Source organism: Cryptotermes secundus, unplaced genomic scaffold (genome assembly GCF_002891405.2).
Source record: "Cryptotermes secundus unplaced genomic scaffold, Csec_1.0 scaffold318, whole genome shotgun sequence".
NCBI classification, from domain to species: Eukaryota; Metazoa; Arthropoda; class Insecta; order Blattodea; family Kalotermitidae; genus Cryptotermes; species Cryptotermes secundus.
In genome coordinates this window covers 563045-578652 of record NW_019730108.1, presented here as the reverse complement: position 1 = coordinate 578652, position 15608 = coordinate 563045, and the positions used below count along the sequence as shown (strand labels likewise).

Below are 15608 nucleotides of genomic sequence, written 5' to 3'. Positions count from 1 at the left end.
AGGGGAGAAGAGAAGAAGGAGAGAATAATAGGGAGAAGAACAAGGAGAAGAAATAGTAGTAGAAGAAGAAGAAGAAGAAGAAGAGGAAATATGAGAAGGAGAAGATGAGAAGAAGGAGAGAATATTAGGGAGGAGGAGGAGAAGAGGGCGAAGAAGAAGTAGGAGGACAAGAGGAAGGATGAGAGGGAGAAGAAGAGGAGAATAAGAATAAGGAGTAGGAGAAGAAGAAGAGGAAAGATGAGTGGACGACGAGGAGAACAAGGGGAGAATAATATGGAGGAGGAGGAGGAGAAGAGGAAGGAAGATGGAGCAGAGATGGAGAGGAGAACAAGGAGGTGGAGGGGAGGAGACACGCGGGCTGTTTGCGGCCCCGTACCTTGATGTGAGCTGGCTCACTCTCTATGACCGGAACCGATGTGTACAGCTTAGAGCGCAGGGTCAGCACATAGTGGCCCGCGAGCCCGAACAGCTCGCACTTGAGGACGAGGTCGCGGCGCCTCGGGTACCCGAGCACCTGCTGCGAGAATATCACCTGCAAGCAGGAGCACAGACATGTCAGAGAAAGGAACAGAGGCTCGGATGACGGACTACGGGGCGAGCAAGACACTGCACCTGTGTGTTGGTGGCGTTGCCGTCAGCGCAGCCTGCCGGCGAGTGTCCGCAATACAACAGCTCTAGCCACAACTCCGGGATGACAGCCCCTGCTGCTGCGAAGCAGGTTGTGGGCGGGAACTCCAGGGAGGCCGTGACCGGAACTTCCGGGTAGGTCTGGGCATGTTGCGGCTGGAGGGCGAGGCGCGCGGCAGGCCACCGCACGTCCATCTCCTGGGCAGCTTCTTCCTGCGGCTCGGCAGAGAGCAGCACGACGCGGTAGCGCCCACCCAGCGTCACGACACCGCACGGGAACCTCACCGCCGTGGTGCTGTTGGCCACGGAAACAGCCGCAACGGCTGCGAAGCTCTGCGCAGCTGTGGCGCGCAGCAGCTGCAGACGGCCGTGCTCAGGTCGGGGCCCGATCAGTTGCACCTCCAGGTCTCCCGTCAGTGCCGTGTGGTTGTCGGGCAAGAGCAGTTCCAGGCACATCGCGTGCTCCCCTGCAACACAGGCAGCCCGACCGGCACACTCAACAACTCTGCAAAAGGAAGTCTAGGCGTAAAGCTGTCCCTGCGCTTAATTAGTCAGGCACTACACCACCATTCTTGACCTCGCCACTAGATGTAGGCAAGTGGGTGGCTTCACACCTCTGCCGCTTTATCCCCCCCCCCGTGTCCATATGATAGGAGGCTGGGTAGGCCCCAGACTCGACCTGGACGCTGTGTAGAAGAGAGAAATCCTGCACTCTCTGGTATCGAACCCCGGCCATCCAGCCCAAAGCCCGTCGCTACACCAACTGAGCTATCCCGACTTGAAGAGAATCAACTACCATTACAGAAAACAAAATGACAGAACTTTAACAATTCATCTACACGGTTACGGCACCCAAATTCTAAGCTGTGGATCATTTGCCTCCCAGTTACTTCATGCTGTTTCTTCGATCCTGAAGATGCAAGCGCTACTTTCCTCCGATACGTCGGTAAAATGCTATCGGACTACAGGGAGTCACATACCAGAAAACAGTACTTTCCGGTTGCATGTCTTATCTTTCGTGTTATTGCACTCGGATGGGTCTGCTTCAGAGGAAACGCTTAAAGTTTTGAAGACTTTAACTTCATTCTGAAGTTGCTGATTAAAAAGTTGAGTCGTCACACTGTGCGCCTGCTAATGGCCACTGGAATCAAGGTTCCATGCCTTCCCGATCGATGCGACAAACTGACGCAAGTGGCTATGAATATTTGAACAGTCTCTTTTGGGTTTGGTAACAACAGATTTCCATGCCGCATCCTTGCGCCAACCAAACCTCAAATTCTGCCAGATTACTTTCAGTTTTGTTTACTGCCCACTGTCCAACAGTATCAAGATTTAAAATGAAGTCATTTTAAAATCCGACACTGCGCTACATGTTTCGGCCTAGTCGGCCTCAATTCAAGGGAGGTGCTGTGTTTCCGCGCTACTACGATCAGTGTTTTCGTATTTAGAATGGACACGATACTGCGAGACCTCTAGCAAGAACGGCTCAACTGACAACTGGCGAATGATATGTCGATACACATAACCTCATACTTGAGACATTACACGAGCTTCACACAAGATGTCAGCACCCCCCCCTCCACCCGGTTACGTTATAAATGTGGGATTAGGCACGCTGAGTAGAACGACAAACACCGCGACTTCACGGTCAAGGGGACATACGTGAACACAGGGAAATTAACTAACTTGGGGAAACACAAAATGTAGCAGAATTAGCTGTAATTGTAATGTTCGTTAGATACTGCAGGTGATAACTACACAACACACATACACCCATGCCGCTGAGACCTCAAACCATGTCGTTTTGATGGGTGGACGACGACCCAAAGGAAAATATTGAAATTTTAACTAAAATTTTGACTTGTTCTTATTGACTGTAATTAAAGTCCGTTTGTTTCAAATATCGCATTCACACGCGACATGTGAAGTTGGACGTTGCAGCAATTTTACCGAATTAGAGACACCTGATGATGGCCGTGTACGGCCGAAACATGTTGTGACAAGCTGCATTATAGGCGCAAATAAATTGTATGACATAAATGACGATGCAAGAAACTGTCGCGAAGTTTCAAACGCAAAGCCATGATTCATTATGCTTAAACGGAAGAGGAAAGCTGTCCCTGACCTTCATCCACAATGCGTATGGGAGAGTGCAGCACAGCTCCACGCACTCTCAACTTTGACACTGAATGCAGATAAGTGGTCAGCTTCATGCCCCGGCTGATTACCGCTACGAAAGTTCTCTGGTGCCCATCAGATAGCAGACTACATGTGGTTGTGAAGAGAAAATTTTCTGCCTCTCTTGAGAACCGAACCCTGATTCGCTAGTCGTTCAGCCCATAGCCTAGGCGCCAGCTACTAGACCACAGGGACCCTTGAAATCACAGAGGTAACCATACACACCATCTGCTTTAACAATCAAATTCCGCATTTTGCCCGCGGTTAAGTTATCCAGTAGGCAGTGACCCGTTGATCTACATCAAAGGTGACAGCAATTGGTGCAGCCACTGTTCAGATCGTTTCGCAATTCCTCTGGGCGCAATGTAGCCTTCACTTGTTAAGTTTCTTGTTGTGCTCCTCCCCTTTTTGTACGCATTGACCCTCGTCTCTTGTTTTAGCAGTTCGTTGTACAAGTCGTTCTTGTTTCAGAACGAGTGCTGCTCGTAACGTGAGGCGCTGCTGCCGCAAGAAGCAATGAGTGGCCTAAGTCGCGTTCCGTTACGTGACGTGTCCCTCTCTTCTCTCTTTCTCTCTCTATCAAACGGCTACAGGGGGGTAAAGCTGGCCACTCCCCTCCATCTCGTGCCAAGGCTGAGAATACGTGGATCTACACATCCGCTCCCCAATGCGTCTTCATGGGGTAGTTAAAGCACAGGGGCTTAGCGTCACGAGCGCGGACTGTGCACAACTGAATGGTAGCATTGGGAGTGGATGGAAAAGGCCGTTCAGGTAGCATCCTGGCATTTTCCCGGAAATACTGAGGAAAACTGCGGAAAACTTAGGTCAGGAGCAGTGCTCATACATCATATCCAAAACACCTGGCACGGCTTACATGAGACCTGATGCGGCCTGCAGGTGGCAGAGCAAACTTGACATGAAACACCACACGACATAAAATGTAGGCCTCGCTTCCATATGCACGGGTTCCTTCTCAACGCGGTAAATACTGTAGTAACAAAAATGTTAAGTCAGTACTCTGAGTAGGCTATGAGGTGAATGACCGAGAAACCGGGGTTCGATTCACAGCAGGGGCAGGTATTTTTCTCTTCCCCACAGCGCCCACATCGGTTTTGGCCTCCGCTCCTCCCAGCTTCCTAGTTGATGTGTACGAGAGATTCTCTCAGCCCGGGGTAAAACGGCCCAAGCATGAAGCTGGTCACTAATCTCAATGTAGTACCGGGATGAAGAATGTGTGGTGCTATACCTCCAGTCCCCCCCATTTATGACGTGATACTTAATTAAGCACAGGTACATCTTTACCTTAAATTTTGAAAAAAAAATATTTTTCAAACTCGAAGCAGTGTTGCTGAGGTTCGATTCAATAGATGTGTATCTCGACAGGTCCACATGAGATATACACACTCCGCTGCTGGTTTCTAAGATACGACCAGCACTCAAGTGCACGTCACACCTCGAGCTGACAGCTATACGGAAGAGCAGTCCTGTGTGGGTTCGATGAGTTCTCCGGCTCCCTTCGCATGGTGAGCGAAGATTCCAGTAATTTTCTCTCGAATGACGCGTCAATGTCTGAAGTTTTATACTTGGCATAAAACAGCACTGCACCATTCAGTACTCATGGTTGCGAGGATGCCATAAATCGGAGCGACGCGAGACATCACTGTCACTTGTGCCACTGTAGCGCCAGGGGCCGACCCAGTTTTACGACCGGAAGCAGAGAATATGTCAGCGCGGTGCTCGCGGGAGCAGGTAGCGTCGCTCGGCGGCAAGAAGCAGAAACACTCGAGGCTTGTTCGCGTGACCGGCATCATTTGTTTTGTTTCTTGCGGCTCAGTTGTGGAGGAACGGGACGACCCCCACGGCTACCAACTTCCCTCCGATAAAAGTCAAGTTTTTGTTACTTACAGTTCAGTTTTTAGAGATACGTTCATTTTAAGGGTATCTTATAGTTCTAGGTTCACCCTGGACCGAACCACTACTCTCTGATGACATATGGGAACATGGAGGCAAAGCTCCATCTATTCTTATCTTCGGGTTTAGAAACGGACACTTCGACGCTCCAGCTAACTTACTTATGGAGGCAAAGCCCCTCTGGCTGCACTGTGTAGATGAATTCGCAAATCCCAGAGTCCACCTAGAGAGAATGGTGAAGGGAAGAAATGAAACATTATCATGGGGGTTAAAATTCGGCTGACCTGCCCTGCTCTGTCCAGTCACTTTACCTACTGAGCCATCGTAGTGAAAAACTGCTGCACTGTTTTCTTTCTTTTCCTAACTTTCCTATATCTAAAACTCACTGAATTCTGCTCAAACTAATGGACCTAATAAGGCTACTTTTACATACTCGTATATGACGCACGGAACTATTCCTTACTTAATTTCTTCCAGTAAATTCCACTGCATTTGAAATTCTCACGGCGGTAATTATGAAGAGGTCTGATACCGCTACCAACGTCTCTTAGGATCTTGAAAGGCATTGCATCCCAGAAAATATCAATCTCCCTTCTGCCCCACTCCAGGTTAAGTCCACCTGCTCTCCGAACTAGGACACGTCACACCTTGCGTAGGCAATCTCAGGTAGGAAACTCCTGTGTTCATGACTGAGTGACTATGGACGGGGTTTGTATTAGTGACTGGATTTACTGAACGCTTTTTAGCGCGCAACTCGTGACCACACACAGAGCAGCGTTCTCAGTCGCGGTCTGCACTGCGCTGCTTGCTAACTTCTCCCAACGGCGGACGTTCCTCTGTTCCCACGCTCACGCCCTCGCAGGCTGGCGGCCATCTCACACCAACCTCCTACTCTTCTAACTGCCGTCTCAGGACTCTTTCGTAATAGTAGCTGCTACTTGTTATATAGTCCCTACACGGACCGCACCGAAAACACCTCTTCAAGTACTGCGTGTTCTCTCGTTGGTGAGGAAACGTGTTCACAGACTCTTCCCTAGCAAAGGTTGTTGTATTGTCGCCTGTTTACACAGCCGTTACTCATCAATGCCTGTTTCTCGGGATCGGCCGTTCTTGCTTGCAAATACGCAACAGTAGGTTCGGAATCCCCACAGCATGTGAATCCCGGAAGTGTTCTGAAAACATAGTTCAGTAACTCTCCAATAATAATAATGTAACCGATGATGACGTAGGCATACTCCCGCAGGAGATCAAGTGTGTCTTGTTCTGTGGCCATTTTCCTTCCTTCAGGACATTTCTGCCCTTCACAATAATCATGTGTCAGCACCACAGAAACAAAACCGCTAGTTGTGAGCCCATGAAAAAAGTATATCCAATGAAAGCTACAAATAGATGCTTCCATATTGCTGCGGTAACGCACACAAATGAGATTTTGCGGGTCTAAGAATCCAAATGTCCTCTATAAAATGGAGCATGAAGAAAGCCGGAGCGCTGCGCACGAAGCAAATCTGCGGGATTGCAGGCCTCTGCAGGCGCGTCACACTCAGTGTCCGCGTGTATAGCGACATCTGCACTTAGTTCCCGCTTTGACAGAGGAAAACCTGGATGGCCCTCGGAATTATTCACTACACTCAACTGATTAATTAATATAAATTATGTTTACTTATGCAACGACGCTGATACATAAACAACATGACAGGCTAACGGTATGTCACAAACGTGTAGCTCCACGGAGCAGGGTCCTTGAGAAGCTAGCTGTAGCTGAACTGTGACTATGACGCCGTACAGTCTTGTAGAAGTTTATGCAGCCTCACAGAGCAGGACTCGTGTTCCGGGCGTGCTTGGCTCGTCTAACAGCCGCGACACAGACCGGTTGTCTTGACTAAGGTTCCTGAGGTTTTCCTCAGTCCCTCCTAGCCGCAGTGTTCATGATGTAAGACTGAGAACATGAGTCAGAACCCTGCCCTGCACACACACAGACACAGGTCAGCGGCAACTGTTTTGCCGCTGTTGGCAATCGGTCGAGTCGATGCCCCCGCGCAGCCAAGTCGCTTATTTCCAGGAGAAACAAATATCCGATGGGCTTCTCATCATCACTGCAGTTACGCCGTCGCCATGGTAATGCTCTGATTCCAATAAACCTACTGTAACGCCGATACGGTTGCTAGGATACCACAACATTGGATAGCTACTCATTCTAGATAAGTTAAACCTGCCAAATATCATAGGAATGGGGTTCGATTTCCTTCAGGTGCAAGAGATTTCCTCTTCTCAGCTTCCAGACCCGCTCTGGGGCCCACCAAGCTTCTATCCAATGGGTACCGGGGGTTCTTTGCCCGGATACAGCTCCCGAGGCGTGAAGCTGACCACTCACCTAGATCTAGAGCTGAGGTTAAGGATGCTTCATTCCCCCTACAGTACATGAGATAGTGTTTAATTAATTAAACAAGGGTCAAACCTTACTCTCACCTTAACTGTCATCTGTATGTAGATCTCCAAGTGACTTGCGTGTTCTGAAAGAAATGTGTACTCAGTGCATCCCACACAGTTCTTGTTGTTGCAACCAGAAGTAAAAATCACACAATGACGCTGACTGCAGCCCAGTACCCACTTGATGGGAGGGTGGGTGGCCCCCAGAGCCAATCTGGACGAAACAGAATCTAACCCCGATTCCTCGGTCTTTCAGCCCGTAATCTGGTCACTGTACTGACTGAGCTACCCCGGATTCACATTTTAAATTCGATTCTGAGAATACTCAGACAAACTGTGAAACATACGTTGCAGGCGCACTCCGAGACTCGCTTTTTTAATCAAGTATAATTCCTAAGGGAAATGATAAGTGTGCAAGGTGGCAACACTGGCGATATTCCTATAACTCGCATGGTCGTACTGTTGCAATGTCTGAAAAATTAATTCCCAAACCCGGGCAACAAACCGCAGCAAAAATTTGGCGCAATTTACGATTGCCTGGAAACGAACTCTTAATTCCCCCCCCCCCTTCTCTGTTGACCACGTATGCGGCGTTGTCATTAATTTCCAGGCAGAACTGTCGCTTTTGGGTCCCTGGATAATTCACGTGTGTGATGATTGTTTCACTGCGAACTCATCAGATATTCACTGAGCCAACAAACTGACGATCTCTGAATCCACCTCATTTGGCAAGCCCCCCGAGAAACAAAAGGGCGGGAACAGCCACAGCGCGGGGAAACGGGGGTCAAGTCAAAAGGAGCACACATCCGTGTGCAACGTTCCACAGAATTCTAGTAAAAGGGCAAGAAGGACACAGCCTGAACCTCGCTGATGCACAACACCGCATTAGTAACGGAACATAGAAGGGAAATTAGCACGATTTGCAAATCACCGTGCCATTGGACTCGATCACGAGCCAGTAGCACCCTCACCCGATCTCCACAACCTGTCTCCATAACACCCATCTATCACACTATCACATGTAGGGGGGAGGGGTACGTGTGACTAAAATAACGGGTTCTAGATCAGATGATTGGATTTATTGGCACTTCGGGTACAATCTCTCTTAATTACAATCAGTACAGCGCTATCGCTGATTTACCCAATTTCCAGTCCACCGTTGCACACGTACTAGATTTCTCAGTGTCCACTAGTCGTCTCCTAGCAACGGATCTCAACACCGAAGAAATCACTTCAAATCCCTATGAAGTCTTCTAGCCATTTCTTGTTCAATCACCCTGGACTGTCGAGTCTCCAGAACTCCACCCAGTTGTCTAATGTCATCCCAGCTCTCAAATAAGCCTCTTGTAAACTCTTTAATGTCACCTTGAGAGAAGTCGGGCAAAGACAGCCGTAACGGCTTGGACGCAGGGCACTGACTTCACTTGATCACTCCAATTTGTTCCGCAGAGTAACCATTACTTTCCCCCCTTAAGCAGGTACCTCCCTCCTAGTACAAATGTTCTCCACGGGGCCCTCTTCTGAGACACCCCCAGTTTGCATTCTTCCCCTGATGTGAGAGACAAAGTTCCACATCCATACAAAACAACAGGTAGAATTATGATCATATTAAACTTGACACTTTGAACAGCAAATGAGAAGAGATAATATTCTGAACAGAACGGCAACAAGCAGGATCCATATTTATTTATTAATCTGTCGTGTGTTACTTAACGACAATCTTAGTAGCTCAGGCTGCACAGTGTCAGGAAGCAGGAAAGTGGAAGAATTACAAGGAATGGTTGTGACCTAATCGAAGTAATATCCCGGACAGTTATCTGAAGGGACCGAGGGAAAACCACGATGGAAAGTGTAGCGGCCCAGATGGGAGCAGAACACGGATCTAGAGCGTTACCGTTATGCCGCGAATTTAATCTGCTCCCAATTTCTTCGTGAACGCAAAGTGCCATTTAGGCAACCACCCTAACAAGAAACAGAGTTCAGCGTAACTGTAGCTCCTCTGCTCGTGCCGGGCTGTTAACATGCAAATGCTTGCAAGAGACGCCCGGCATCCTCAGGCGATGCCCGAAAGCGTCGCACGGGAAAGTAAGGAGCAGGCGGCAAGCTCAGCTGTGTTCTTGAGTGTTGAAATGGGGAATGGGATTCTCCGAAACGTCTGTTTCTTTCCGAAATGCCCCGTGTATTTTTATAGGTTGTTACCAGCGTTTTGGAGGAAACTGCTGCGGTCGTCTTCAGGGTATCTAAAGGTTACAGTCTTCTGAGTTGCGACTCCATGCATCAACTTTCGGAAGAGCCCGCTGCCTCCATCTTTACAGTAGAAGAATAACCTGACCTGTACATGCCTACAGAAAACATGTCACATCCCAGAAGTATCCTGAAGATGGAGGCAGGAGCTCCCGCCGATAAAAAACTGAAGTTTTTCCTGTACGCATTTAATTAAGCACAATGTCATGAAGACGTATGTTGGTGTGAAGGAATAGCTCCACCATTTTTGACGTGGGCACTAGACTGAAGTGGGTGGTCAGCTTCACACCCCGGTCACTTTACCCCCGGGGAAAGAGCCAGCGACACCAATTGCTGGGTGGGCCTCAAAGCCGGTCTGGACGCTCTAATTAGAGAAACATTTTCTTACCCTCCAACACAGTCGTAAATATCTAGCAACCCTCAGGTACCCTGAAGATGGAAGCGCCGGTAAATATGTGGTATCTAACCGCGTGCCCCGCATAGTGCGTCACGTAGTGTCTCACGTGACAAGCTTGCGTTGGGCCGTCAAGAACGCCATGAGCGTGGCGTACAGCAGGCAATCCAAGCAACCCCCCCCCCGCCATTACGCAGATACGGGGATCGGCTCCAGGGGAAGGCATTACTTTGTTCTGTCGCTTGGGACCGTGACGGAGCGAGACGACGTATGCACCGAGCGAGTGAACAGAAGCCGAGGGAAGGCGCCGTAATGTGACGTCATGGCAACACTCATCATTAGGATCGAGCAGGTCGGGGCACCGACCACCCTGAGGTTCTTCGCGACCCTTCTCATGTCCTCCAGACACATACGACACAGCTCATTAAATTAGGCCATGGCCACTTCCTTCAACGATTCCCACAGTCGTCAGATGGTAAAATACAGCCATAAAGTTCCACTGGACTCGGAAGCAAGAATGACTGTGCTGACGAGGACCAGCAGCAATTTATCGGACCGGACTTCAAGTCTTTCCCCACTCGTTTTTAAGAATTCGTCCTACTACTAGACGCCATTGAGTACACGCACTGACGGCGTTGTAGGGTAAACGTGATTGAATCAGAATCACTCAGGCTCTGCGTGTGCTTAATTAAGCACTACGCCATGTAGGCCTATGGAGGAGTGGAGGTACACCTCTGCCGATTCATAACTTCGACACTAGTGCTTAATTAATTAAGCACAGGAACAACTTTACCTTTTTTTAATGCTAGTGGGGTGGGACTAAGTCCCTTGTACTGCGGCCTACTTCTGGCCTATTGTACCAGCCCCAGATGATAGGTGAGGGTGATTGTGGAGCAATTGGTGGAATGAAGATTGGCAGGGGAAACCGAAGTACTCGGAGAAAACCTGCCCCAGCGCCATTTTGTCCACCACAAATCCCACTTGACCAGACCAGGGATCGAACCCGGCCCGCCGGGTTGGAGAGGCAGCGACTAACCGCTTGAGCTATGGCGCGGCCCAACAACATTACCTTACCTCAGCAGGCACCGCACTGTGCGCGTGCGCTTGTGTCATGCCTGTCTGTGAGTTACACAGTGTGAGACAGAAGACGGTGGCCGCCTTCCGCACCTGCTCGTGTTTCTGTCACTATAACATTTGCATACCAACTTCAAAGTCATCCTGTAGTATCGATCTGGACTGCAGTGAATGCCCTTGCGGCACGCGAGGCCATCGAGGTACAACACCGGACACGATAAGTCAGGGGAAGGGAGGGATATCAGACCTAACATGCCATATGAACTTCTGCATTCTTAATGTATGAAGGTAAAGCTGTCCCTGTAACAGGGACATAGGGTTGTGAGACGTCGAGGTTCCCACATTTTCTCTAGACAGTCGGCTCATAAATGACGGCAAGGTTGTCAGCCCTAGGCGCCGGCCGCCCTTTACCCCCAAGAATATTCCAAGAATATCCCTGGTACTCATTTCTGTTAGAGGCTGGGTCGGCCCCAGGCCCATAGTGCAGCTGGAATGATTAGGTCAATTGAAAAAAGTACAATGACCTGATCGGGATTCGATTCCGCGACCTTCCGAATTGTAGCATGGTGCCTCAACCAACTACGCTATCGCGTGCCCCAGCTTCACTGCATGGTCACTGTTATTACTGAAAGCAGAGACGCGGCTTCTCTCCCCGCCAGTGTCGCAACACGAGGCACAACAGTTATGTCCATCCTTCCTCCGGCGTCCGCTCTTACCTGTCAAGATGGTGGAAAGCAAGATGGCGGCTGCGGCGGTCCAGCATGCCGCTGCTGTCCTCATTGTAAAGCGCGCATCCTGTGACGTCACTTCCTCACCGCACGGCCTCCGACCTGCAAAAGCACGTCACGTCAGTATCCTCACTATCTGGCAGATACGCCGCTATTACATAAAGATAAAGTATTCAGAGATTCGGTACTGAACCCTAGAACTGCCACGCGTCGATAGAGCTGATAGCATGCGACATCTTCTGATATTCTGTCAGAACTACATTGTCAAGTAACGTACTGATGGGGTTCCCCAACACAACAAGTTACCGGGGAGCTCGTGTATGCATGCATTATTTAGCCATGAAAGATTAGCAGCTCTGAAGACCTAAAATAGTGGCCTAGTGCTATATGAATTACACTGGCACTTATTCTCAAAGGAAACACGTACAACCCTTGGAATTCTAAAACATCAGATATCAATACATACGGGTTCAAAGGCGCTTACTGACAAAATAGAAAGACTGGAATTGCGAGGGAAAAGATAAAATTGTACTGGATTCTGGGACGCTGTGGATTTGAAGTTAACGACAGAGCTGACTCAGAGCCTAAGCAATCAATCAAAGAAGGCAGAGACAGTCACTTAATATTACCAGTAGCCAATCTTAAAGCCCAGTGGAAAGAGAAAGGCAAAGAGGAACTTCACAGTTTTTGGAAAACCACAAACAGGAGAGAGCAGGAAGGCACTTTGAAGGGCACCACAGGTTCCGCAAGATAAAAATGAACCGCCGTGCCTTCGTGTCAATAAACCGTATGAGAGCAGGCCACTACAGGCTTAAAGCAATACTAAACAGATTTAACGTTGCGTCCACGACTGAATGCGAATGTGGTGACGGCTGCAAATGGAGGAACATATCTTCCGGGACTGTAAACTGTACGAGGACCAAAGGGCAACAGTGATGGACACTCTGTCTGAGAACAGCAAAACACATTACTCAAAATCAGTTACAAAGCTGTTTAGGTTAGAGGAAAAAATATCTGTGCAAGGCGTCTGTTACTTCATAATCATTATAAAATTTGTTTCAAAAAGAAAAAGAACTACTATATGTACAAAATACAAACAGCAGATTCTTATGGTTACGTTAAGAGAGATGTGACCGCTACGACAGAATAAGATGTTTATGAGACACCCGGTAGGCAGGTGCGCGGGAGAAACTGCTACCGTCTGTGTAATGGCCGCGCGCCCTTGTCCATTACCGGGATTACGACGTCGAGCGTAAACACGGGCGGAGTACGCCTGCACGCGCAATTACTTTAGAAACCGGCGACAGGGGTTGGCAGGCGCGTCCTCAGGCATCTGGTCCCTGCAACTTAGGCCACCGCCGCTACCTTCCATATCCCCTGCAAGTCATCACTCACTGAACGTGCTACCAAGCGGCTGAGCGACTGGCAGCGTTGCAACATAGTCACACTTTCATGGGAACCAAACGGTATCACCAACAGATGGCAGCACTAAATGGCGGTGATTCAGTCGGTATTACAGTGTACCCGCCGATGATGATGATGATGTTGATTATTATTATTATTATTATTATTATTATTATTATTATTACTATCATCATCCCATTTATGGCTATTCTTTCGTGCTTTACAGACAATTTCAAACTGTCAGAGCGATGCCTGACAGTTGGGCTACAATATACGAAGGTGGTTGAATAGAAGGCTTGTCTGTGGGAATTGTGGCAAGGGGTGGGAATTCAAAATTACCTTTTGGGATGTGACGCCGTGTATTCTGAGAGAAGCGTACCGGCGTTTCGGAAAAGCGTACTGCCTCCATCCTCGGGGTAGAAGAATTAGCCTACCGAGCGCCCCAATAAGATGTAAGCAACAAGTAGAAAGCTCTTTTTCTCGCTGGTTGCTCGCTTGGCTTACTCTTCCGTCCTGACGATGGAGGCAGTATGTTCTTCCGAAACGTCTGTTTACTTCAAACAAACTGTACCGCGTCATGTCCCAGAAGATCCTCCACAGTCACCGCTGCGAGTACCAAAAAATCCAGAGATGGGAATTGCGAAATTATCCCAAAATACTAAAGGGTCCTTTTCCGTGACGTCAGTAACAGTGGTGTACGTCATAAGGGCACATAAAATGGAACGACATCCGCCGCACATACAGCCATCCCCGTCCGCTCAGGTCGGGCCAATTGCCGCGTCGCCTTGCAAACGGAATTAAAAGCCAACAATTACATTTCATGTGCGGAATTACAATTCCGGACACAGGATGCCTCTAACGTACCTCAGACAGGGACTATACAGGATGTTCTGTGAACTGTCGCCACGTGCTTTTGGTTCGAATTCACTAAGAAGCTCCTTCAGTAATTCGTCTCCTCATGTCCCTCTTATTTGGCAAGAGCGGCAGCGAATGAGACCCGTATTCGGGAGATACCTGGTTTGAATCTCGGTCTGGAATAAAGTCCTTTATGGCTTTCCTCAGCGCTTCAGCAAATGTTGGGATCGTGTACCTCAAATAAGGCCACGACTACTTACGTCCATATTATTTTTCACAAATAATCCTATGACGTCGTTACGAGAGCTATAAATAAATGGACTCAGTGTAACAGTGGAGCAACTTAACAAGTCAGTTCGTACCTCGCAGGAAACACCGCCTCTCCGTGACAGAGTTCACAGAGATCAAACGATTGCTGCTGTTTAGGGCGAAAACCATAAGAAAGTCAGCAATTACTACGACGGTTGTTTAGAAAAGGAAGACAGTGTAATACAGGTAATTAGACAGTTGGTCAGTCATCTTGTTACCTTATCGGTAGGTCGTAACTGCTTCAATAAAATGTTAGCGTGCATATCTCTCCGGGACACCCTGTGACCCAGGTACACATTACCGACTTACCGACGCCCCCACCCACGCCACCCTAATCCCATTTGTCGCACGAGTGCGTCCCGCCAGGCTCTCAGACACACTCGGGAAATATGTTACACGATCCTGCATCAACTGAGGAGGTCAGTCAGAACAGCGTTAGCAAGTCAATAAAGAAGAAGTTCGAAACTCGGTTAGTCAAGGAATTCCCTGATTGCTTGCAGCTCAAAGCTCCATTATCGTGCTCGCAATATCCCGACACTGATGCCTATCCTGAGCCAGCTGAATCAAATTCACAAACTTCCAGTCTGTTTCTTCCAGATCCAGTTTATTATTATTATTATTATTATTATTATTATTATTATTATTATTATTATCATCATCATCATCATCATCCCACTTAAGTTTAGATCTTCCTCGTTCTCTCTTTCTTCCGGTTCGTCCTAAAAATACGTATGTATATCTTCTTTCTTCCATGTATGTTACATGCCCTGCCAATCTCCTCCTTTACCCGATTCGTGTAGATCACATCTGGGCGCAGATGGGGCCGGTCTCACACGCACCTGCCCCACAGATGGGACGGTGCTAGGTGCGAAGGTGGAAGCATGGGGTCACATAAATCACAAATTACAGAACGCTTCACTGCTTTTCAGTGGTGTACTGGAGCGCCTTAGATGCAGACCGTCCCGCCGCAGTTACGTGACGGAGAAGTTGCCGCATAAGGACGGCGAACAGATCGAAAACGGTACATTTATTGACATCAGAAATATTAACTCCGTAAAGCGCAGCGGTAACTATATGTACCACTTGCTTTACCATAATAGAACTCTGCATTCTGCCCACAGAGTGTATCTGTGTGTTCCGTACGGTTCTCACAGCAAACAGCGACTGTTTCCCCAAACAGCAGAATGCAGAGTTTTAGTGTGTTAGTAGTAACCATTAGGCTTTAAAGGGTTAAGTACAATTTGTGGTAGGACTGATACAGCAGGCGCGTTCACAAATTACCCGACGCCGTGGCGAAATGCAAGGCGACGCAATTCACCTGGCGTGAGTGCCCGATCATTCCGCTGACAGACGCCAGCCGCAGCTGTTTTCAAGAAGTCAGTCCCAAAGAGTTATGATCTTTACTATACACAGTGATCCATATAAAACCAGAAGCTTCAGTCTGTACAATGACGAGG

At 48.5% G+C, this 15608-nt stretch overlaps 1 protein-coding gene across 2 annotated transcripts in view; it reads right to left on the bottom strand.

Moving 5' to 3' along the window:
* LOC111866105 overlaps positions 1-15608 on the bottom strand; it is an 85003-nt gene that overhangs the window by 12129 nt on the left and 57266 nt on the right. For both annotated transcript variants that reach the window (XM_023854698.2, XM_023854699.2), the window contains exons 2-4: positions 11572-11685; positions 613-1094; positions 377-532 (exon numbers count right to left, since the gene is read on the bottom strand). In XM_023854698.2, the coding sequence (XP_023710466.1) occupies positions 377-532; positions 613-1094; positions 11572-11635 (702 nt within the window). In that variant the 5' untranslated portion in view covers positions 11636-11685. The remainder of the gene's footprint in view (positions 1-376; positions 533-612; positions 1095-11571; positions 11686-15608) is intronic.